Genomic DNA, 25363 nt, shown 5'->3' on the forward strand with positions numbered 1-25363 from the left:
GTGAGTAAAACTAAGCCCGTTGAAGCCTAATGTCTTTCAACAAGTGAGGAGCGTGTGCAGGCTGGATATGCATATTGGAGAGTAAATTGAGAGAGGAACATCCTGCCTTAAACCTAAATGACGGCAGCCATCCATCATGCCTTGTGCTGCTCAAGCCGTGTTTGTCTTTGCGTATGTTTAGGTGCGTTGGTTTGCACTATGCATTCCCATAATTGCATTTGCTGTGGGAAGAGAAGCACTTACTCTCATTTCTGGCTGAGATTTATCAACCCGAGCGATTCGAGCCAATGCACACATTCATTTATCTCTGCGGTGACCTTTTTCCCGAGCAAAAGAATGGCTGCCATCTTTGTTTTTGTGTGTTTTTTTTTCTGTGAAAGCTTCAGTCCCCTTTCTGGGAAAGCTGTGATGGAAGTGCGTATGGTTTTGACATTGATGGCAGCTCCTTCAAGAATAATTACTTTTTCATGAGAATGCGGCTGTAGCTCATTCAATTTCTGATCTGTGAGGCTGTTCTTATGAACAAAGTGAATAATGGATACTGAAAGAAAGGAATGCACAACAGCTTAGTGTCTTTTCAATTTCACAAGTTGGATTACATAAAATGTCGCTGAATCAAAAGCAGGCAGGAACCAAAGTGTAAATTGAAAGTATTAACGTTTGCCCTGAAAACTTCAAGGTTCTTGCTGCTTCTTTGTGCTGAGAGATAATCAAAATAAATGTGCGTGCTGATTTCCCTTGAGATAATAATCTCAGCAAAGTTGAAAGATTTAAACACTCCTAGTGAAAAGCATGAATCAACGTGAATGTGTTGTATAAGTGCAGCTTCGCTCTTAGAGACTTTGAGTCATTGTATAACATGGATGCACACGTACATGTAGGCTCTTGGCTTGTTAATAACATGAGTTGGGTATCAACCATCAACTCTTAAATGTAACCATCAAGGCGTCTGGCTTTAGATAGGCCTTGGCGCAGATGGGAATGATTATGTCTGCTTTTATTTTTATGATGACATATACAAGTAATTACCTGTTAATGTCTCCTATTTCTTTTAGTACTCAACCAGACTAAGCACAACATTTCTCTCCAAATAGACATTTTAATTGTCATGAGTACTGCCGTATATTGCATTATTGCACTGTCTGCATTAGAAAACTCCATTTTAGTCCTTTTCTTAAGCCGTAACTTTGTGTCTTCTGTGAGTCTAGGTCATTTTTTGGACACCTTTGGTTCATCAAAGCCTTTAAAACCCTAGTTAGTAAAGAAACAGATGAAAACAGGGTTGCATTTCAAAGTCATTTGAAGTTGACATTTCGCAAATACAAAGCTTTTTCATTGGACAGTAATGGAGTAATATTCAACCACTCATTTCCTGTCTATCCACTGTCACTATCAAATAAAGGGGAAAGCCACCCCAAAATAATTAAAAAAAAAAGAATTATCAAGTGATGAGAAAGTCCATCCATCTTTTACCTCCCTAAGCCCAGCATCTTCCATTTGTATATTTTCCCTCCACTGGTACGGGCTACCCCTAATCCTTCTAACCACCTTTACCAAACACTAGCAGGTCACCTACTACCACTACTATCGTAGCTAAATGCAGTAAAATGGAAGAATATGTAATACAATATGACAAGTTAATATAGAAAGCTTTGCAATATAAACTTTTATTTACCCAGGCCAGAAAATTATAACTTTAGTGTGGCTCCAAGAAAATTTCTCTTTAATACACGTTTACTCTCTGTTGTATAACTCAGGAAACTTAAATACCAGTAAAACCAGCTCTTGCACTGTTTCCACAGTGTGGCAGCGTACCGTACCTTAACGCTTTTACTGTTGACTTCATGTGACTGAGCCTGAAGCAACTGGCCCAATACTGTAAGCTCCTGGCTCCTGATGCCAAAATGTGGCCCCGGGTATCAAAGCTGGCCAACACTGACTAATGATGGAGTGAAAATGAGATTCTCAAGCCAAAACTGTCTTTCATGACACCATGTCAGGGCGGTGCGGTCTCAACTCCAGGGAGTTGTTGTGTTAGTGTTATACTGCTTTGGTTTATAGTAGAATTATCTAGTAGGCTATGCTTTGAAATCAAAAGATGGTTTTGAGTAAATGCCATATATATGTAAATACAGTATCCATTTTGTCAAATTTCTGTGTATTTAGAATGCATATGGTATTTAAACTGAAGAATTGTATCTCTCTATACATTCTTAATAACTACTGCTGTACAGTATTATGATGCTAGACAGACACACACACACACACACACACACACACACACACACACACACACACACACACACACACACACAAAACACACACACACAGATTTCTGGCAATTCTACCTTGTCTCCGTCCACGAAGGTTGGCCGTCGCTGGCTCTCCTCCAGGAAATGTCGGGCAGAGGCTCGCCCTCGGCCACACAGGAGATCATAGCGGCGCTGCCCTCTAAGCCGTCACGTTTTTCAGCTGGGTTATGTGGGGCTGGACTGCAAGCCACAAATAAACAAAGAGAGGAGTATAGATGTAGATAAGTGAGTAAAGAAGAATAGATTGAAAGGCAGGGGGAATAGGTGTGGAGAGAGACTGTCAGAGATCTAACTCATAAGGGAGGGGAGATGAAGGATATACCACAGGGTTTTTTTTATTTTTATTTATAACCTTTATTTATCCAGGTAAACTGTTGAGAACCAATTCTCATTTACAAACATGACCTGGCCAAGAGGCTACAGAAATAGATATGAACATACTGTACAACTTTACATAGTCAAACACATGACACATAGAACAAGCAACTGAATAAAAAGGAAATAAACATACTGTACAACTTTACATAGTCAAACGCATGACACATAGAACAAGCAACTGAATAAAAAAAAGACAGTCAACGAAGAAAGATAAAGAATAAGGTAAAACACAGACACTGTGTTATTTAAACACAGAGCTGATGCATGACTTTGGTACTGACTGTCTAGGCCAAGATCATTTATACACTGCAGTCGCACTCCCCAGTTTCAGCGCCCTCCGGCCTCTTTTGTGCAGATTTGTTGGCCTAGATGACAACACGAAAACTGACTTTGCTAAAGTTTTAAAGCACAAAACATATCAAAAGTGTCTCTCCTTCTATGAGCACTACACCTTTTTTGGTTTTAAATAAATATAGATTTTTGTCTGGCAAAAATGCCTCTCCAGCACCGCGTGAATATCTTTTGACACAGAAAGAGAACCACGATAAGTGCAGCAAAGCGTGTCGTTGGGGGTGCTCCCTGCTCGCTTCCTTCTGATAAAATGCTCCAAGCAAGCCCTGAAACACCATGCATGTCACATGAATCATGGATTGCTACTTTCTCCACACGTGTGCACGCACAGACAACACACACTGCACTCATGTCCTTAACAGGGTGCTTGCAAAGTAGCATGGCATAAAATCCAAAAGGAAAGAGTAGTGAATGGAAAATAGTGACTACTGTACTGGAGGCTTTTAAAGCCACCCAGGGGGGATTGGAGTGTTTCACATGACTTCAACCTTGGGGCGGAGGAGCCATATCTAGGGATTTTGGGAGCTTATCAAAACATGAGGTCACAAAAACATAGCAACAAGCACACAGGCATGCACACGCACACCTCCAAAACTCTATACCTGCAAGGATATATCAATATTCTAAGGATACAGTCTTACCTATGTGTTAGTTTAACAACTCTAATCTTACAGGATAATTCTGGTTTGTTGTAACATATGTCTGATTTTAGTCATTTGGGCCATTATTTCTTTCAGTTATATATCCCTTGTGTTGTCCTCCCGCCAAAATTGAACATCAACACTCTTGTTGACGCTTTTTATCAATGTTTTCAACTTTTTCTTATGTTTTTGTCCCTTTTTTTTTTTAACACTTTTGATGTTTTTTTTTCAATGTTTGTCACTTTTTTTACATTTTCAACAGTACGTAACACTAACACACACAGGCAGCTGGCAGATAGTGAGGGGATGTTTTTTGTATGTGACAAGAAATGTTGTAGCCTTAAAAAACATGTGACATCATTTAGAGCTAAGCCCTCAGAAAGCAGACATATGGCTAAAACAGTGTCTCCCATGGAAAGAGGCACTAGTTGTCAAACATTCAGACAATTTCCACTAGGTTATCCAACCATGTTTGGAAGAGAAAATGACGGGTGACAGTATTTCTCGTGACATTTCTAACATCCATCACAGTTTACAGACTGAAGTTTTTCAGTGCAATGAGAGATTAATGGAGCATTGTGATGGGCATCAGTAGTTACAATTCATGCTTTACCATCATTCATCAGCTGCTTGGCTACCAGCTGACTAGTAAAATCCAGGCATATTCTGTTTGTGACAAAAAATCCTGTAGCCTAAAACAACGTGTGACATCGCTTAGGGCACCTTTAACTTGGCAGGTATAATGTCATCACTTCCAAAAGGAATGAAGGGTGAAACCATACAAAAACAAATGTGAATCATTCTTTAGGAATAGACACAAGTCTCAAACCAAAACGATCAGCCTAATGAGTTATTAGTCTACAATTGAGTCCTAAAATCTGGTTTTTCAAAAACAAGTCAAACTGATTTTAGGAATCTAAGAACGGATAATTTCACTTGTTTACAAAACAAACCAGCTTTATTAAAACATCTTGATAATAGTGCTGCAATCTGCCTGATTTGGTTTTGTGTGAAGACAAAAGGAAGCCGCAGTGGGAACAACTGAACTCATTGGCAGAAGTTGTGCTTGTTGTAAGAGGAAAAGGCCTCCTAATGAGACTGAATGACTTGTTAAGATGATTTTCTGCAGAGGCAGAGACGTGAGGAGCACTTCAGATGATCGTCCGTTTCTATTAAACCTCGCGACGATGGCTTCTTGTGTAAGAAATAAACACAAATACACATTCATAGCCCCCCCCCCACACACACGCACACACAGATAAAACTCTTCATAGCACTGAGACCAGTCTGAACCAGTTCTTCATCCCCACCTTATCTGCAGCTGTTTTGCCCCAGATGCCCTTCATCATGCAAATATTAAATGAAAAATGTCTCATTTATCACGCATGCTGCAAACCTCCACTGTGCAGAGAGAACATTATTAATAATGCAGTATCTACAACATTTCAACTCTAAATGGGAAAGAATTGAGCAGCGTTTGTGTGCTAAAAGATAAAAATCCAGAATTAATTTCACCTTCCAGGTTTGGGGTGTTGGGAGTTGATTCTTTTTAGTTTGATGCATACTTTTAAATGAAGTTCCTCTTGTTAAAAACAAAGAGTATTTCACTCTAGCATTTGTTAATATCTATAACCACACTTCATAAAAAAATAATTATATGTATCAGACTAATTAAACTTGCAAATGGTGTCAGTCCTGTCACTCTTGTGCATAAAAAACAATCTTGCCCTACCCTGTGAAAAAGCTAATTACTGGTGTCAATATTACAGCAGAATGTGACATAATAACAAATAGACACTAGAAATATTTTTATAATTACAGTTTTGCTACAGTTTGACTCATTGTTGGCTTATTGAGGATTATAAGTAATGCTGACATTAACATATCTTGCTGTTTATGGACCATTACTGCAGGAAAAAAGGCCTACAATTCTCAAGTTGCTGCTTTTTTAACCCTCCTGTGGCAACAACTGACTAAACATACAGCTCTTATTCTGCTTACTGACAGGTAAAAGAAAACTCAACGTGGTTCTAACTGCATCTGATAACGATAATGTGTGTATTTGTTGTTTCAGATCCACAAAACAAATGTCAACATAGATTCTCTCCTGTAATCTCTAATGCCTCAAAAGCTTAGCGGGTTTAACAGGAAAAACACTCTATTGTGTATGTCATCAATCTATGCTTTGCAGTTCATTGCAGGGAGTTATGTTGAGATGAAAAGCGATGTTATTGACTGTTTTTCTGCTGTCTTGTCTTGTCTCGTTTTCTTTACATTTTCCATAAAGAACAGTGAACAGTGTATTCTGTGCTCTTTGTCAACAACAAGAAAACATGTAAAGAGGACAATGCCACTCAATGTTCAGCTAACTTGATTAATTATGAAGCACTCATTAAAGAAGACAACCGACAACAGATCAACAAGATGCAAGCTGCGGCCGACTGCAGACTGATATGTGTATCTTTACTCCTATGATACATTCTTCCCAGTTTGGCTGCTGACCGCTGCTGTCAAATTAGAGAGTTTAAATAGAAACAGCTTGCTCTTTTACCAAAAACCTGTCTGACATGTATTGCTGATGCTTCGCATAGCTGAAAAGTTATGGGCTCTCAATCTACGTTTTTGAATGCTGTCTACAGTTAGTTTTCTGTGGAAATAATGTAAAAGACACCAACAAACTGGCCAATAAATGCAATACAGCTATTTCTTGTCAGTGCAAGTTGGTGGATATCTTTCACCCAGAGCCTAAGAAGCAAGACATAATCCCTGAAGACTGATAGTAGCTGGAATGCTTCTGGCATTTACAGCTTGAGGGCTGCAACACCGCCTCTAAACAGCACGCTGTGGTGATACCGGCCCCCCAGAAGTGAAAGTGTATGAATGTGAAACAGGATGAATCAGCTTCAAGCCATTAATTGCCACAATAACCTTTTGTTTGTGGCAACACATGGCCACGGGTCGACATGTAGAAACCCATTTATGATGGTGAATATCCAGCAGCTGATGCAGCTTTGTAGACCAAATCTCAAGAAATGCATTTTCCATTTTCTCTCCTCCTGAATCATACCTTCTTTTGTCACATCAATCACCTCATTTTGTGCACCTCCATGCATTTGCTCATATTATCACCTACAATCAATAATACAGACAGGAGACATGTATTGCATCCTCTATTTCAGTTTTTGGGGTTTGGGATTATACAATCTAATTTTTAACAATATATTAGCATTGAATTAATTTCATATATAGTGGTGCTCCTTCACCATACATAGAGATTGCCATGGTTTTATTTCAGTTAGCCTAATAGCTGGTTTGATTTGCATTGAAAGTACCCCATGCCGATCTCTAGGTATGGTGAAGGGTATGTGGTGATGTGTGTGTGTGGGGGGGGCTATTTTAATTCCAAAGGCCAAGGGAACTTTATCAAGATGCATAGTATCCTGGTCCATGTAAAAACTGTCCTTTAATAATAAAAATGTGCCTGCCTCTATGGGAGTTTCTCATAGGGGTGTGCATACAAATGCCCCCTGTATTTTAACATGGGGGGGGTGTGTATACTTATGCCCCCTGTATTTAATATAGGGGTGTATACTTATGCCCCTGTATTTTAACATGGGGGGGGGTGTATACTTATGCCACCTGTATTTTAACATAGGGGGTGTTACTTATCCCCGTATTTTAACATAGGGGGTGTATACTTATGCCCCTGTATTTAACATGGGGGGGGGGTGTTTACTTATGCCACCTGTATTTTAACACAGGGGGGTGTATACTGTATTTTAAGGAAGAACACTTATTTATTTACCATACATATTTCATTCACAAGAAATTGGAAAAATTGTTTTTATTAAAGCATTGAGATCAATTTCCAAAAGATGATTTTAGTCAACTTCAGCATGTGTTCATAAACCTATTGTATTACATACTGTAATATGTATAATGTCTGTAGCACAAAACGTCTAAGTGTCTCTTCTTGGGAAATGTGAGCTAAACTATATCCATCATGGTGGAAAGTCAAAGCTTCTTTGTGAATATAGAAGAAGAAAAAAGCAGGGGGAAAACATGAATGACATTAAATATGAAGCACCTGCACACCTGGCAAAAATGCAGCACACACATTGTCTTAACTTAAATTCCCTGTTCTCCTCCCGCCTGGGCTGTCAAGGGTAATAAAACTAACTTACAACTGTGCTTCCGCCGAACAGCGAAAAAGCACCCGTCCTCCCTCCCCCTTAACTTCTTCATTTAAATGTGCATTTTGAAGAACAAGCGCTTCTCACATCTTGAAAGGATGTTGATGACCAGAGCACAAATCTCCATACATTTCCATGACGCGAATCTGCACAATCAGAGTGATCTGTGAGGAAATAGCCGGCAGGTTTATGAAAATATAAATTGAAATATTTTTTATTAGGAGTGCAGGAAATGAAATAAGAAGCAATAAATGAAATATTTCCTTTCAGCGGCGATATATCATATTGATGCAGTTGTTATTGGCGTGGGCTGAGGGCAACACGTTTTATGAAATGGAAATGTGGAGGTCTTTACTATAAAGCTTTATTGATCAACATAAAACATTGTCCACCGCCTTGATGCCATTCTACTTAAAAGCTTTTGGAGGAGCACAAAATGACAGATCTTGTTATAAAAATGAAAACCAACATCTTAAATGATAGGAGGAGTTTGTGTTATGTTGTTGTGTTATCAAAGTTTAAGATTAAAAGGTCAGTTCAACCAAATTAGAAATAATCAAATCCAATCAAATTAAACCAGTCACATACAATTGTACAGAGAATATGTAGTGAAATGCTTTGTCTCCATGACTGTGCAATGTGTAAATAAGGAAATGAATAGAAAAAGAAGAGAAGAAGAAGAGAAGAAGAAGAAATGTCTAAAGTGCATGGGGTATTCCAAGATGCTTGTGCTCCTGCTACAGTCCTCATTCCGTATCCAGATAGCTTGAGGATACAAATTTTTCCACATTGTCTGCGTGTTTGCCCTCAGGCAGCGCTAATGTTTTCCCAGAGCCAAATCATGAGTGGTATCGTGATGTTGAATGTAATTTGGAACTACTTTATATCTAAGAAATAGACAATGAACTTAAAATCAAAACCTACATGGCAGGCCTTGACCAACTGCCACTTTGCTCGTTTGAAAGCCATGATGTCTCTCTCTCATGGGGGGGGGGGGGGGGGGGCAAATTCTCTGGGTGGGCAAAGCAGAGAAAGGGGAGGTAACCTTTTCCCATTCCAGATCGGTCCATCTGAGCTTTCATTTTCTCAAAGGCAGAGCAGGATACCCAGGGCTCGGTTTACACCTATCACCATTTCTAGCCACTGAGGGACCGTAGGCAGGCTGGGGGAACTCATATTAATGTTAAAACCCCTCATAAAGTGAAATGTTCATGTCATGGGACATTTAAAGTTTCTTCATCTGAAATTTGGGTTTCTTTGAACCAAACTGCACAAAAATAAAAACATGCATGGTTCCCTACCCCTACTCACACATAAAGTTAAGGATCAGATCACTACTTTCATAGAATATTGTGTTTTATTACATTTTTAAGCATTTGACTAAAGACTATCCATCATACGTTCTTCTGATCTTAAGTGTTAGTCAAAATAATATAATTTAGAGGTTTATTGACCATGAAATCTAAGTAAGTAACGATAATAAGTACCAAGTGTAAAACAAGAAGTGAAAAAATAAACAACCGTTGAATAAAGCATAAAAAAGGGTTAATTTTCAATTTGGGGGTACAGATAGCTCAGTTGGTAGAGCAGGCACCCATATAAAAAAGGTTTACTCCTCGACACAGAGGGCCCGGGTTCGACTCCCATCTGCTCTCTCTCCCCTTTAATGTCTTTTGCTGTCCTATCAAAATAAAGGATGAAAATGCCCCCCAAATTTTTTTTTTTTATTTGGACCCAGGAGGGCAACATGGGCACGGTCCCCAGAACAACAAGGGTTAAACCAGTTTGTTTGGGATATTATGATACATTTTCTGTCTTGCTTGTGTGTTTTCTTTTCTCAAATAGTTAGACTGTACTGCCTTTCTTTAATACAACTGGAAGATTAAATCCTTAATATAATGTCACGAATATAAAAATGATGCTACTTCTGTGATAAAAAAAGACATCTGTCTATTAAAAGGTTTAACAGCATGCATATGTCATGTTGAATGTGCATTTCCTCTTAAAATAAATCCCAGAGGAATGGGAAGTCGTCAATGACTGGAAACATGCTTACCAAAGACTTTGAGGAAGATCTCCCTTTCCTGAGACCCTGCCTTGTTGGTGGCCTTGCAGGTGTAGGTGCCCCCGTCGCCCTGGCGGATGTTGCGGATGGTTAACATGCTCCGCCCGGCTTCCAGCCTGGTGATAATGTACTGCTCGGATGGCTCCAGCTGCTGCCCTTTCCTGCACAGGGGAAAAGCAGTACACACCGCTGATGAGTGAAGAGAGGAAAATATGGCAACCCACTCACACCTGACAGTGACCTCCGTTCACACTGCAGCCCACGTTCGATATTACAGATGTATAATCTTAGCACTTTGGGTGTCAAGTGATACCACAAAAGAGAGGCTAAATGCAGACAGCTTGACTTTCAGGCTATTTCTATCTACAGCACATAAGTAGGCAAAAACATAACAGAACTTTTTATAGAAACCTTTTCAAGCATGACAGAAGAATTGTTTCTGATAAACATATCTTTTTATAATTGAAAGTTCAATGAATCATTTGCAGTGTGTCATCAGAATTCTTCGCACGTTACGACTTCTCAAACTCGGCCATGCAGAAAAATACCATCTTCATATCTTCAGTCAATGTCTAAGTCTCGTCGGAGCTCACTTGTGTTGTTGTGTACATTTGGCTATGGACTGCAGTGCTCAGTAAATGACTCCGGTGTGGTGTGGAATACAGTGCTGACTTAATGTCTTTTTCTTATTGGACTCGGTTGGGAAATTAGTCAGAAAAACAGGCAACAGCTAAATTGATCCATGTCTATATTTAAGCTTCATAGCAGAGGCATAATGAGATGAGAAGGGTATGTGTCGACTTGTCTAACTCAGGGGGTAACGATGAATGAGAAAAAGTCCCAATAAGTCGGCATGTTCCTTTAAGATAGAAGCAGAGATTAGAGACGTTTTCTCAGTCTGATCCAGTGGAAACAGAGTTGATAGTCTAGAGGTCAGAGATGCAGGCTGGTGTTGTGGCTGGCAGATAAGGGGTTGGATCAACTCAGAAAATAGAGATAGGCAAAATGAATAAGTAATGTTCTCCTCTACCTTAACAACTACAACGATCTATGTATCCTTGAGCACGGCAAGTAACCTCCAGCTGCTTCAATGACCAGTGGGGTTGTGGTGTGTGTGTGTGTGTGTGTGTGTGTATTTGTGGATTTGTATGAATGTCAAGGAGCTGAGTATGCGAGAGATTCTTAAAAATAAAAAGCACTATAGCTTAGAATAAAAGAAGAAGGAAAGGGGGCTATAGCTTTGCAGCATTAGTTGGTATTTTTAATCCACTAAAATGCTACTTTAACCTTGAAATATGAGGGACAGGTATAAAAAATCCATTCTTATTTTTACCTGTTCATTCACTTTGGATCACAATGCCCTCAATCTGAAACTGGCACACTGTTTTTGTAACCTCATAAGCTACTGTGTAAATTGAATTCAAAAGCTTGGAAGCACAGAGCTTGGAATAATGCATACTTCTAAATATATCTCCGACCATATATCCTTCTGTATGAATAAAAAATAAAAACAATCTCATTATGTTGGGGGGGATTTCAAATCTAAAGACTCAACTTCACACGCGGCGATGCGGTGCAGCGAGGCCTGCGCCCCAGCCTCACTGTACTGTAGGGAAAGCGAGAGGGAGGATAATTGAAAGTCGACGGAGGAAACACCAAAGCCAAGTAATAATAACTCTGGCGAGCCAAAGAGGAAATGAAGAGAGGCCTCATCTTTGGAACGGACAGTACAGGACGCGGCTGCAGCGCCGAATGTCATTATACTGACTGACTGCTGACAGGTAGTCCATTACCCAAGATGCATAGAGGACGAGGCAAATCCTCACACTGACAGGAAATGCAACTGGGAGCCTGGAGGACACTGGGAGGGGTGACATCAAAAGGAAAACTAAATTGGCGCTGAGATTGTTGTTTACGCCTTAGCTGATTCTTTTGTTGTGATGTGCACGTTTTAATTTTGGAGTGTTGGATTGACACGCAGGACTTACTGACCCGGGAAATGAAGGAGAAGACAATGAAGTGTTTGACAACCAGTGGACACTGCAGAGTTTGAGATCAGCGTTGGTGCACAGTGGAAGGATGTCATCTCTAAAGTGAGAGACAGCCCTTGACAAATACACTGTATTAAGTACACATAATTAGACATTAATAATGTGTATTGTGTACTGACTGTATGGTTCCTGGGCTTATATACTATGTCTAGTTTGTCATAGTATGTATGCATGTATGTATGCATGTGTGTCTTTGTGTATGCATGTGTATTTATGTGTGCAGGGAGTTAGATATACTGTTCATTTATGAGTATGTATACATATATGACTAAGTGAGCATCAAAATTGTATGGGTATAAAAGTATAAAAATAGAAAAAGGGGACGGGATCAGAAATGTTTTTTTTAAAACTTCTTCCTACTCCTTTTTCAACAAATTTCTCATTTACAATAATTTTGGAAGATTGTGCGGAAATGTACATGTTCTTATTTATCTGATATTTTTCAATTTTATTTTTTTAACAAAAAATAATAACAGAATAATTTTCCTCAGATGAATAGGTTAATCTATGTAGTTACTATGACACATTATGAACATAGACAGAGGGTGAAATAATTATCTAGGGACACCTCTCCCCCATCATCACTGTTAGATTTGGCGCGTTATATAATGCATCCTCTTAAATCATTAAAATCACATTTTCCTGGTTTGCTCTGCAGCTAAAAAACAAAGTAACAACACACAGAGGAGTAGGTATTGTGTCTGCTGCCAGGGCTGTAAACTAGAGAGCAAGATGAATGAGACTTACAAAGTTGAGGTCGTTTCAAGCAGTGCGTTGTCTTCAGATTTTGTTTGTACTCCGCAAAGTGAGGCCTAGTTTTTTGTTGTTGCAGTGATCGACTTCTCTTTCAAAGTGCTCCACAAGAGACTTCAGTCCTCATTACTGTTTGTATGAGTCTCGGAGACAATGTCATGTAAAACACAGGATGGATGCATTTACCAGTCTAACTACATATCTCACAGTATATTAGTTGCTGTCATCAGGTTAAACGCTGGAACATGCGACCTCTCGGTGATAAATATGTAAGGGAGATATCTGTTCGTTTATCTTGCGATGAAGGTCTGACTCCTTTAACGTCACTCACCGTAAGAGGTACACTCCTTTCCCTGTATGCCTAAAATAACCTGATATATATATATATATATATATATATATATATATATATATATATATATATATATATATATATATATATATATATACACACACACACACACACAAACACACACACACACACACGTAGCATTGGCATTATTTTGCATGCTCATTCTATATCAACGAGTAGAGCAATTATTATTGAGCATTGTTGTGCATCCTTATGTTAAATTCTGGGCTACATTTAAATGTTATTTTTACCAGCCAACAGTTTCCTTTTTCCTTCCTCCTTTATTATTGGAGCTGAAGTTATAAAAAAACAGATTTACTCTATCTACAGAGTGAAGTTAAAAATATTGATGTTTTAAGGACAAAGCTGTCATATTTTGTCTTGGCCCCTTCACTGCAAATCAAATTGAGCCTTTTTCAACGGGTTTTCCCATAGTTCCTTCAAGGCTACCATTGATTGCCATTCATTCCAGTACAGCAGGAAAAACAACTTACAGACACCTGCCTGAGGTTGGTGAAACGTCACAGTTAAAACAAACAGTTTTCTTTCTTGTATTATCATGCAGTCATTCCTGCACTACAGTGAAATTCATAGCTGCCTAGAAGGTAGGAGGTGCACATAAAAACATCTAAAGTATGCTTTAGAAAACAGTCAGCAGCAATGCAAAGTATAATTGATTTGTACTAAATGGGCTAAAACATACAGCAACTATGGTCCATTAAGATGAATTAACTAGAAGTAAAAAAACAAGTGCATTATAAGAGTTAAAGAGTATGAACTTCACTGGAATGCCGATAAAGTGTTATCAATAGATGCTCAGGTGCAAATAGCTTTTCATGATTTCCTGCTGAGTGGGTGCAAGCTAATTACTCCATGTCGAGCTGTAGAGTGGATTGTGGGGAGTCAAATGCTCTTCAGGCTCAAATTTTCACACTGGTGCTATGTGGCTTGTGATACTATTGTGTGGTTGCTTAAGGCAATGTGCGAGGGCGGACTATAAATTCCTCTTTTGTCAAAGAACATCTACTTGATCTGAAACTAAAACACTGAATATATATAGAGACTGCTTTTCTGACGGGAATATTGACACATACATTGGCACAAATGAAGATGACTACATTTGTAATGATCATGGGTAGTACCGCATATGTTCTGTTATCTGAAGTAGGTCAGGCAAGCTTAAAGTAGGTGGTTAATACAATAGCTGTCAAAAGAATACGGACTTCTGGTTTAGAGCTGTTTTACAGGGTTTGGGTCGGGCTGTTTTCAGGAACCATTCATACATTTATACCTGCAAAAGTAATACAATGCAATTCAAATGAATTACACATATTCTTTATGGTATGCCCCACACTGACTGCTGCTGTGTAAGGCCGCAAATATCTGCATAGAAAGGAGGTGGTGGTCGATGGCTGGGTAATAAAACACAGGTTTTAAAGCACGGGAGCATAGTTTGTGTTCTGGCAGAAGAAGGGAAAAGCACAAGACTTTCACGCAGGAAACGGGTGTTTGCATCACAGGTATACTACTTAAGGGGCCGCTGTTTTATGCAAACCATAATCTTTTTTTCTAATCTTAAATTCTCGGGCCTAAACAAGTGTTCTCGGCTAAATGTAACTGTTAAGGTGGCTGTCACCACCCTTAACTCGCTGTACCTGGTATCAGGCTCACGGTTACCTTTTCTCAGCTAAATCTAACCGTGTTAAAAAAAGTGTTTTAACTACGTTAAATTTTTATAGTTTATCGACTGTTTAAAGGTGCTGTAGTTAGGATTGTGAAGATTCAGAATTTATCAAAAAAAATTGAATATCGACAACTTCTCAGTCCCTCCCCCCTTTCCACTAAAGCACAAAACGGTCTCCTAAGCCCCTCCCCCCAGAAGGCAGAATGAATGTGTGCGCATGAGCAGTGATTGACATGCAGTTCCCCCCCGGGCCCTGATTGGTGAATCTGAACAGGGAGCAGTGGATTTTTGCAAATCGCACTTCAGGCTGTAGGTGGTGCCAGGTCGTTGTTTTAATAACCTGCTTCATGTAGTTCTACTTGAACATAGGTTCAGTTAAGCAAATATGACACAAAGTTAGTTTTAAAAGTTTTACCTACTGCACCTTTAACTAACCGACATGTGACTTTGTAAGATATCCAACCATTTTTTTGTGCATAAGTTATCGTAGAAATAGAATAGAAATGTATTTATTTGAACAGGGACAATGCAGAGATACACATTAAACTTGTAATAGAAGTGAATATGTCTTGAGCCAGGTTATAGCAACAATTGCCAATTTCCACTTGTAGTCCCTGAAGTCACAAGAACTCGTTCATGAAAATGTGAGGTTAGGTTTGGCCCCTTTTTCAATACTGTGCTTCTAACTTTGGGGTAATGGTTTGGAGAAGGCCAACTGTGCACAAAGCCAGGCCAACACAGGAATGTTTTCCTTGTTTGCTGTGGAAAAACTTGGCTGGCCTGCACAGAGTCCTAACCTCAACCAACTCTTTTTGGATATGTTTGAACGCCAATACCAGGCAAAGCTTATCTCCCAGCATCAGCGCCGGACCTGACTAAGGCTCTTGAGGCTGAATGGAAGCAAATCCCTTCAGCCAGTTTCCAAAATCTTATGGAAAGCTTTACCGGAGATGAGGAGGCTGTTATAGCGGCAGATTAACAAATCTACTTGTGTATCGCCAGCCTTTATTTTGAGGGCCCCACCAGTTTTCAAAGCCCAATGTTTTTCTGTCCAATATCTGTCTGAGCTAAATGTCAGAGACCAACGTTACTGTAAGTTTTAAGGAAGTAGAAGGTACCTGTGCCATGTCACCACAGGATCAGGAGATCCAGAGGTCATGCATGTAAAGGTGACCGATTCCTGGTAGTCAGCTGTGGCATTGAAGGACTGCTGGAACACTGACAACACCGGAGGAACTGCAGACACAAAAACAGAGCAGAGAATCCCAGTCAGACAGACATTAGACTTGGAGAGTTAATAGGATGAATCACTAACAGCCAAATCTGACTGTATTCTAAAATAAATTTCAGTCTCTATTTTCAAATGGATTAAAACGGCCTTTGCAAGTGGCCTGTAAACAATCACAGAAAATGCTACTTCTGTTGGTAATCCCATGGGGATTTCACATAACATTTTGACCCAGCTTTTGGTAAAAACACAAAGGAGCTGAACACAGCGATGTGAAACCATAATACTATTGTCTGATTTGGAAACGCTCAGCTAAATCCATACAGACATTGGCAAGACAGAAGATGTGTTTCAACATCAAAAACAACTGCACCATCTAGGAATAAAAGCACTTTTCTTTTGTGGATGAACTATTCAGTTCCTGTCAAGTGCTCGACACCAGCCACCATTTGACATTGTTTGACTTGCCTGGCCAATTTCTGCCGAGTCAAAAAAGCCACAAGGATAGATATTATACTTTGATAATAATGCAATGATTTTTTGTGCTTAAATGTAGTGGCACATTCAGTATATTATTATTTTCTTTTTTGGGCTTCTCTTTCTTTCTTTTCTCTAAGTAAAAACAACTGTTCACTGATTGACAGTCTATCTATTTCCATATGTTGTATTACCTGATTATTTTTATTTTTTTATCCAGTTACTTTCCAATCATGGACATGTGATGTTGTATAGCAAATAATTAGTGGTTCAATTATAAAATGTGTCTGTATCCAAAAAGCATTGTGAAGTGAAGTAAATTGGTACAAACATTCAGATGAAGCACACAAATACATACAGTATACATATGAATCCAATATGGCTTGCTTATCTCTTACAAACAGCAGTATTGACAAGCAGCAGAGGTCTTGATGACTTTATCAGGAGTATATGTTGAGCGCTGTCACAAACACACAGCGTGTCCCTGCCATCCAATCAGCTGAGGACTGTCATCTTCTCATTCAGTGAAAGAAGAGCAGAGGGAGAGTATTTTCTCCGTTTGCCTTTGCACTGACAAGGGAATGACAGCTTTATGACACAAGCATGTTTATCAGGCGTCAAACTCCATTTCTCTAGCCTGTATTTTTAGTATACTTCTCCCTCCACTATAACTGCTCCTCTGTGGCTCAGTCCAATCTCAGGGCATTATTAAAAGTCCTATGACATGCTGCTTTTTGGATGTTTACATATAGGCCTTAGTGGTCCCCTAACACTGTATCTAAAGTCTCTTTCCCGAGATTCAGCCTTGGGGGGCGGGTGTAGCCTTGACCAACTGACACTTTGCTCGTTTGAAAGCCATGATGTCTCTCTCTTTCTCATGGGTGGGCCTCATAATGGGCAAGATACCAGATTGGCCAATCTGAGCTTTCATTTTCTCAAGGGCTTTGTTGGAGCTTTGGAGCATTTACTCCCTCAGTTTGCTTCAGTTGGACAAATAACAATTACACTTAAATTAAGGCACCACCTGAAGACCTGAGGCATGGGTTAGGGTCATGAATGAGTCATAAACATTGTAAAATAAGTCAAAAACGTTTATTACATCACTTTTCTTTTAGTAAGTGTCATTTGGTCTTGTCATGACCAGTTATGTTAGGGTTAGCGTTCATGTGTCATGACTGTGTGATGACAGTGGCATCTGTTCATGACAGTGTCATGTCACTCTTATGCAGATACCTTCAAGTAGTGTGTTACCAAAATCTCCAATAAAAATGTAAAAAATAAATGTATCTGAATATTGTTTCTGGATAATAAAAAGCACTAAATGAAAACGCACGCATAATGCATTGCAACAGGGATGCTATTGGATCGCCCACACCACATCTGGAGTTAGAGATCTCGACCAAGTTTAAAAGCAATCTGTACTGTTTGGCCACATTCTTAATAAAAAAGCATCTATCCACCCTGCATGTTGAAAATTCCTCTAACTCGTCCTCTTCCTTCTATTTTAAGCACGCCCAGAAAAAGCTACAAAAGAAAGAAAGACAGTAAAGCCCATTGGCCGAGATCATTTGCATAATATGGTCTGACAACAGAATCGTGGACAGAATCAAGTTAATGAGAATAATTAATGCCAGAATGCAATGCCAGATTTTGTATATAGATACAGATCACATTTTAAGTGGAAATGAGGTCCAAACCTATAGCGAAATTACACTTGACTTATCCCAATACTGTAATGGCTCAAATAACAGATGACCAAAAATCTCTGCAATACATAAGTAGGAGGCATGTTCTGCCTTTTTTGTTTATCCTGTCAAAAATTAAAGGCGGAAAAGCCCCCCCAAAAAAAGGGTTATTGTAACTGGCGGCTGCACAGTGATATCATTTCAGCACCAGTTCATTTTTCTCTGTAAAAAAAAAAAAAGGGTTGAAAGGCATTAAAAGGTGTCACTTTGTGGCTAAACAAAGCTGAATTGTTTAATATTCCAAAACTGATATTTAGTGTGGGAGTTAGTGAAGGTTAATGAATTGGATTTGTTCTCAAAGTCACGTCATCTGGAGGACACTTGTTCCCCGTAGACCTAAAAACAACTCGGTAGAAGATTTAAAAAAAAAGGCTTCAAATCTTATTAAAATGCAGCCGTAATGAAACACAGTTGTGAAGTTGTTGAGAACAAACCCATTTTACATACTTGGGATAATGAATGAGGAATTCTAATCAAAACAAAACATCATGGCAGATAGCTAATGAACCAAACACTTTGGTGTACTTCAGGCATTTTTTAAAAGATCAATTACTCTAACGACACCAGTGTGTATTACAGTACTGCGCAAGTGAAAACTCATCCCGGTACATCTAAATTCCATAGTAGCTGATCTATCTGCTGTCTTGTGGTGTCTACTTATCATACCGTTCTTGCCATGTACAGAAAAAAGTGTGAATATTTCCATTTTTGGAAATGGAATCCACACACAATACAAAATGCATGCCTTTGAAAGTGCACCCGCACATGTACAGAGACATACATCCAGGTGCAGAAAGCTCTTCAGGGATACAAATGGCCCAAGCAATAATCAAGCACCATGAGTCCTTTCCAATAGTCCTAACTTGGCGATTGAGAGGAGCAAGCATCTGCCTGACATGATAACCATTGATTTCCACGCCAATAGATCTCCATTCTCCAGTGTCTCTTCCTATGCAACACACCCCCACATCAGTGAGGCTTGATGAAACAGCCCCGTTAATGAGACACACTGCCATGCAGAAAGACTTCAAAAGAGCAAATCAGCAACAGGGTTGAAGCGTCCAAAAAGAATCTGGCAAGCTTCGTGAATTCTTCAAGTATTAGTCATATTCTAAAAACTTCTGAGGCCCGGTGGAGATAAATGTGAGATTTACAGACATCCCCAAAAGCATGAGCGTGCACTGCAAACATATTTCAAGACACATACTTGCCTGGATTTAAATGCATTCGTGAAGAGCTAGAGGACTTAAGCACTAATGGGCTTCAGTGAACTGTGGCTCACCCACGTTTAGAAGTCCTAAAATGTTCCCAGTACATGTCATAACCATATTGCACCTAATAGAAATTTAGCAAGTGAATGTTTTGAGACAAGACAAGGTGAAGTGCTTATTAGAGATTTGTTTTGCCTTCTGTATTAGCACACAGGCAGGAATCAATCTGGCCCCGATTCATAATTGGGAATCTAACATGGTGCACAATCCAGCAGTAATGTTTTGATGTCATGACATCTGGAAGGACACAGTCGGTAGTTTCAAATGACAGCTGAAAAGAGGAAGAGTGCGGGTCTAGTGTGTGGGTGAGTGAACTAGCAATGAAGTGGATGTGTCATGAAAGGGTACAGGGGAAAAGAGATAGTTCTTTGCATCTTGCATCACCATTAGTTGCCATAGAAACAAACTGTGATCACTGTGGCTATCAGGTCATCAAAATGGAGAAGTTGGCAGATGCTAGCCACATATATATGTGTGTGTGTGTGTGTGTGTGTATATATATATATATATACACTTTTTTTCTGTTTGCAGTTTTCCTGGCATCGGTCCAAAGCTTAATTAAAACCTTGTTTCTATAATTTGTACAAAAACTTCCTTTTATGGAATAGACTATATCCTGGCCAAGAAATAATATCAATAATTTTAATTTTACAAAATAAACTAGTAAGATATACATTTTTAATAGGTGAGCAAGGTAAGCAGTTTTACCTTTATTTCCAGTCCGGATACTAAGCTAAGATGAACTGCTGCTGACTGTAGCCTAACACTAACCGGACTAATACTATAAGAGCGGTACCATTCTCTCTAACTCTAGGCTAGAAAGCAAGTCAACTGTTGTAATAACTGTTATTGTTACCACTGTTGCAACAGTCAAAAAATGATTAACAATTCCTTTAGATGAACCAGGCAGGTAAAGTCTACAGCATTTATGTTTGTGTGCCAGTGTACCATGTATGACTCTATCTGATGTGGGTGTCACATGGGGGATGAAAAGTGTGTTTTGTTTTCCTATAATGTGTCTCATTTCCTGGGATTCCCTTCAAAGTGCAGGGATGAAAAATCACTGGGTGTCATAAAGAAGAAGAAGGACAGACATGCCCATGATAAAGTGAACAGTGTCACAGAGATGGAGAGCAGGGAACCCAAACTATTTGACACTGCCCTGTCATTCTAAATGCTTATTGACAGCATACAGAGAGACACATTTCATATGCTATTTATATAAATTATATAACTGTGTATACTTTTCAGTACAGTTCCAAAAATTCAAAATCCCTTGACACCTTGTTATTGAGCTTATTCCTCTGCATTGGGTTTATGTTTTGTGGATAAAAGGCATACACAACTCCTCTATGATAACTTTTGGACACATCCTGAAATGTTCTGCGTACTTCTAGACACTGAGCCTGTTTTGCCCTCAGGTTGAGTAGCCATGCAGTGGGCGGCCCTCTTCCCTGAAATGCCATCATCCTCATCCATGGTCCGCTTTGATAATACACTGGAGACTGGGAGCTGCAGCGGGTCAGCCCAGCTTCATTCGCTACAAGCTTACGGGCAAGAAAACCACTCTCATCAACTGACCCATGATTATTTATAACTTCACATGGTTGGGGGGGTGGGGGGGGGGTATATAGAGTATATTTCAGCACTGCTCTCAGACAAAAGTTCTGCATGAGTGGTTAAAGCAGTCTGTTAACACACAGCTGAACAAGTCAGAACTGACATTCTCCTGACACGCCGTGTCAAAAGAACAGCGTGACATACTGTATCGTTGCTACAAGATAAATATAACTCTGCAACGCAGGTGGTGATCAAACTCAGTTGTACTTTACGATAAAAGAAAATGAACCGTAGAGACACTGCAGCATTCCATCAGACAACCAACTCTGGTAGTTTGCTGTGCAGCAAACAGTTAGCAACTTTATGCAGGGATTTTGAAAAAATATGAATTGACTGCTCTTTGAACACAAGTGTATTGATCCAAGAGGCAATCTTTAACTTTTATAGATCCATAAAATGAATGAAAGAAATCCAAGGTACAGTCAGATGAAACAAGTTTTGTTGTTTTCTTTGTCGTCAACGAGAGGATTAATATCTAATCATCGGAAAGTACGAGACCTTTCAGGCAGGTTTCACACCGAGCAGAAAACTTTTCACATTGTCTCACTTTTCGTTCCCAGCGTCATTCTGCAAGACTTGTCTGCTAATTGAGTCCTTGAAATAAAGTTGGTAAGTGCTCTAAGGGTGACCTGAGGGCATTTTAAGCTCTTCTCATTGGCTTCATAGCTATAGGTATCTGTTACGTAAATGTAACTCTTGCTTGCAAGCTCTGTGTAAAACATTTTATATTCCTGCATTTGAAATGGATTTAAATTCAGGGAGAGCGTGCTGGTCAGCGCTTTTAATAAGGCGACCAACACATGGGTCATAAGTACACACTGCTTTATTCTAACGGGTCACAAGTCAGATAACCTAAAACTACTGAAGCAGTGAATAGTAAAGAAAAAAGAAAATGTCAGGATAAGAAGAGTAAGGGTAAATTTGTTCAGCTTCCTCTCTGGTGGCTGTCACTGGTTCCTTATGGCCAAGGATCGATGTCCATCTTAACTGTGTCACAAAAAAACAGCTAGAAGTGCTCAATGTTGGACATGAGGAGATGAGGTGGAGCCTGAAGATGCCCTGTCGCTGCATCGGTTAAGTCCTCGTCCTTTCTTATTTATTCTTCCTCCTTGTGGCTATTTTTTTTCTCTGTCTGTTCAACTTACATCACTGGTATATCCCCAGGCCCCACAACACAGAACACTTCACCATCTGCAGCTGATTGATAAAACATGCAGTGTAGTCTGTTGCACTCATTGATATACCTGAGCCTCCTAGCAATCTACTCTGCTTGTGTTCGGGGCCTCTGCGTTGTTCGACCAGTCCAAGTTGTTGCTGATACAGTATATTCTCTGGTAACCCTGCTGGCTTCCTGTTCCTTTTGGAAATCTTCAGCTCCAGTAAGATAACTATTCATGCTCAGCCTTGCCCTCTCTATCGGAACCCACGGAAGGGAAATAATCCTACTGAATTATCCAAGTGACATGCCCCATCATTCTTACCTGTTTATAAAGCTACAATAGTTCTTCAGAATTAACACGTCTAGCTTCAGGGCAGGAAGGATCTGCATTGGTTTGCTTGTGCATGTAGTGTAGTCTGAGGCTATAGGCGACAGCATGCGGAAGGTGCAACGTCGCTTTCCTGAACATCACATGCCTCGCTTTATGGAAAACAACTCCTTAGGGACTCTGAAGACTCTTGAGACTGAAAAGGGCTACACCTGTATGGTTACCTTCAGCCAAGCTCTAGCTGGTTAAAGTGTCTCTGGACCATCAAATGAAACCTCAGAACACATGCCGGGTTGACATTACAGGATGACAAACTTTAATTGTAAGAAAGGTGATAAAAGTAATGCAAAGAAAGAAAACTTCAACCTGCAATGAAAGATTATTTTTTACCACTTGGGGGCAACGTAACCCGTTTTGCACATTGCAATTTGCACAAGCCAACAGCGATATTAGCATTCAATCGAAGGTGTGTTTCAAGCGACCTAATCAATACAAGTCCAACATTCACTATTTTTCGGTCTCCACAAACTTACTACTTTAATGCTTTACTATGTTAACTTACTGGTTGCTAGCTTTGTCGGCTGTTTGGTGCTGGGAACGTAGTGTACAGCAGGGTTATAAGCCTTTTGTTGCTGAAATAAAATGTCTGGAAACGATGCAAATGAGAGCTATGATAGTGAACCAAAATGTTGCCTGTAGCAAACAATAAGCTACAAGACTCTAAAACACTCTGTAACACTGAGAGGGACTGATAATTGTATTTATCACAATATGAACATTTTTTTTAAGTAAAACATATGAGACACATTTGAAAGGAGAGCTTTAAGAGAACAATTTGAATGCTCAGCTAAACTGAAAAAAACAAAAAAGGCCAACCCCTAGACAGGTGGTACCAAAATGGGGTTTCTATGAATCCGATTTTCTATCCTTCTGGTTCAACTCGCTAAATGGGAGTCTTTAGGGATCAGCTAAATGTGAAGTTCACTTCAAAGTGTCTCCCCCTTAGAGAGTGTGCTCTTCTCAGGATGCTGAGCAAAGCCCTCCGCAGACTGTCCTGTCTCAGCACCACATGGCAAGTGTCGTGTCGCTGCAATAATAGGCCGTGCCTCATTGAGCAGGCTTATTGGATCTTCCTCAGAAGTGAGGTAAGTGGTGTGCTAAATTGAATGCAATTCATAGTTTTTGGGGGGCGGGCCACTCTGCTATTACATTAGGCGGGAGAAAATTACATAGGCAGAGACAATATTGCAACTGTTCAACCGTTACACGACGCTTGCGGCCTGAGTGGAATCACATTTCAATCACCTCAGCAGTCTCAGGTGACTCGCTGTAAATGAGGACAAATGAGAAAATGACATCTTTCGATTTTTGGCCCACAGAGCCAAAAGACGTCGCTAATTGAAATTTTCGATCACACTAAAGAACAAAAAGATTCGAGAAGAATCACGCCAATGCAAGCAGAAAGAGCAGACCTGCGATAAGTGTGCTAATGATGAACTTATCGGAGTCAGTGGAGCTGAATCTGTCAAAGCTGACAACTCTGTTCTAAAACTTCAACTGAGGGTCTGCGTATTCAGCCTAAATTTCCAGCTCTGTGCCTGCACACCAGTGGGTGCTGTCTCGAAATCTTGCCTTGACTCTGCAGATGATCAAAACACTGCAAACAGGCTCTGCCAACTGTCAGCTACATTTACCAGAAGTCTAGTAACAGGCTCAACAACACCTAAGTGATCATCAACACACACCTACATCACAGGGCTATGATACTGGATGTGTTTTTATTTCAAGTAACACAAAAGTAAGAAAATATAGATTCTCTGACAAATATATTACTAATCAATACAAACTCAACAATGTGACACTGATCTCTGATCCTGTTATTATACTTTTAACCTTGGGCATCTGCAGACCTGAATACCTTGCAGGCTTCAGAATAAAATGACTAAAATGATGAAATCCAATTTATGCTTCTGCGTTAAATCAACGCCGTGGGTAAGAAATAGCCTGACGTGCACCTCTCAAAAAGGTAACTGCAACAACTGTGGTTGGTCCCATGGACGTGGCTTTGTAGCGTTGCTTTCCCCCCCCCCCCCGACTCATTCCCGGGTTCTTCTTCTCCGTAAACAACTTAAGATCCAGGAGACGGTTAACTTTTCCTGCTACAGTTTTCCAACCGTGGTCAGAAAGCACAGGGGAGACACTATGCCTCCAGAGTCGCTACTCACTCCGAAGCTATCCACACACTCCCCGGCATACACACCCTGCTATTCTCTTAAAGAGGTACGCTACGACACAGACACCAACACACAAGTATGAACTTCAGGCCACTTACAGAGCCCCTGCAGAACCATTAATCCAGTTTGAGTGGTGTTAATTTATGGGAACAACAGCAACAAGAAAACATGTGTATGCAATCCTTTATGCATGCTAATCTGTTGACACTGTGTGAAGAGGAACTTGTGTCTGTGTTCCACATAGCTGCCTGTGAAGCTCCACACTGAATACCTTTACTTCTCAGTGAGTTTGAAGGTTTGGGTTCGTATTCAATAGTGTGTATGCTGATGGTGACTTAAAAATTATTTTTAGTGGGCTATGTCACTCTATGAGGAATTTAGTTTTTAGTCTTCTATGCCATTTTAAGCAATTCAAGACTCTTTGGTACTTCATTCCTGCGCATATTCAGACCTTTTAAGAACCAAGAAATAGTCTTTCTATCATCATCCATAATTTCTGAAAGTCTGTTCATTTTGAACAT

At 39.8% G+C, this 25363-nt stretch overlaps 1 protein-coding gene and 1 long non-coding RNA gene across 2 annotated transcripts in view; one reads left to right on the forward strand and one right to left on the reverse strand.

Moving 5' to 3' along the window:
* Positions 1-25363, reverse strand: part of ncam2 (neural cell adhesion molecule 2) — a 369830-nt gene that overhangs the window by 42695 nt on the left and 301772 nt on the right. The window contains 5 exon segments of the mRNA XM_032506714.1: positions 2349-2371; positions 2374-2454; positions 2457-2492; positions 9932-10101; positions 15899-16016. Of these exon segments, the coding sequence (XP_032362605.1) occupies positions 2349-2371; positions 2374-2454; positions 2457-2492; positions 9932-10101; positions 15899-16016 (428 nt within the window).
* Positions 1219-10805, forward strand: LOC116674187 (uncharacterized). The gene is made up of 3 exons (XR_004328006.1): positions 1219-1229; positions 5154-5157; positions 10711-10805. It is a non-coding gene; the product is annotated as an uncharacterized LOC116674187 (long non-coding RNA).

This window comes from Etheostoma spectabile, chromosome 24 (assembly GCF_008692095.1).
Source record: "Etheostoma spectabile isolate EspeVRDwgs_2016 chromosome 24, UIUC_Espe_1.0, whole genome shotgun sequence".
NCBI classification, from domain to species: Eukaryota; Metazoa; Chordata; class Actinopteri; order Perciformes; family Percidae; genus Etheostoma; species Etheostoma spectabile.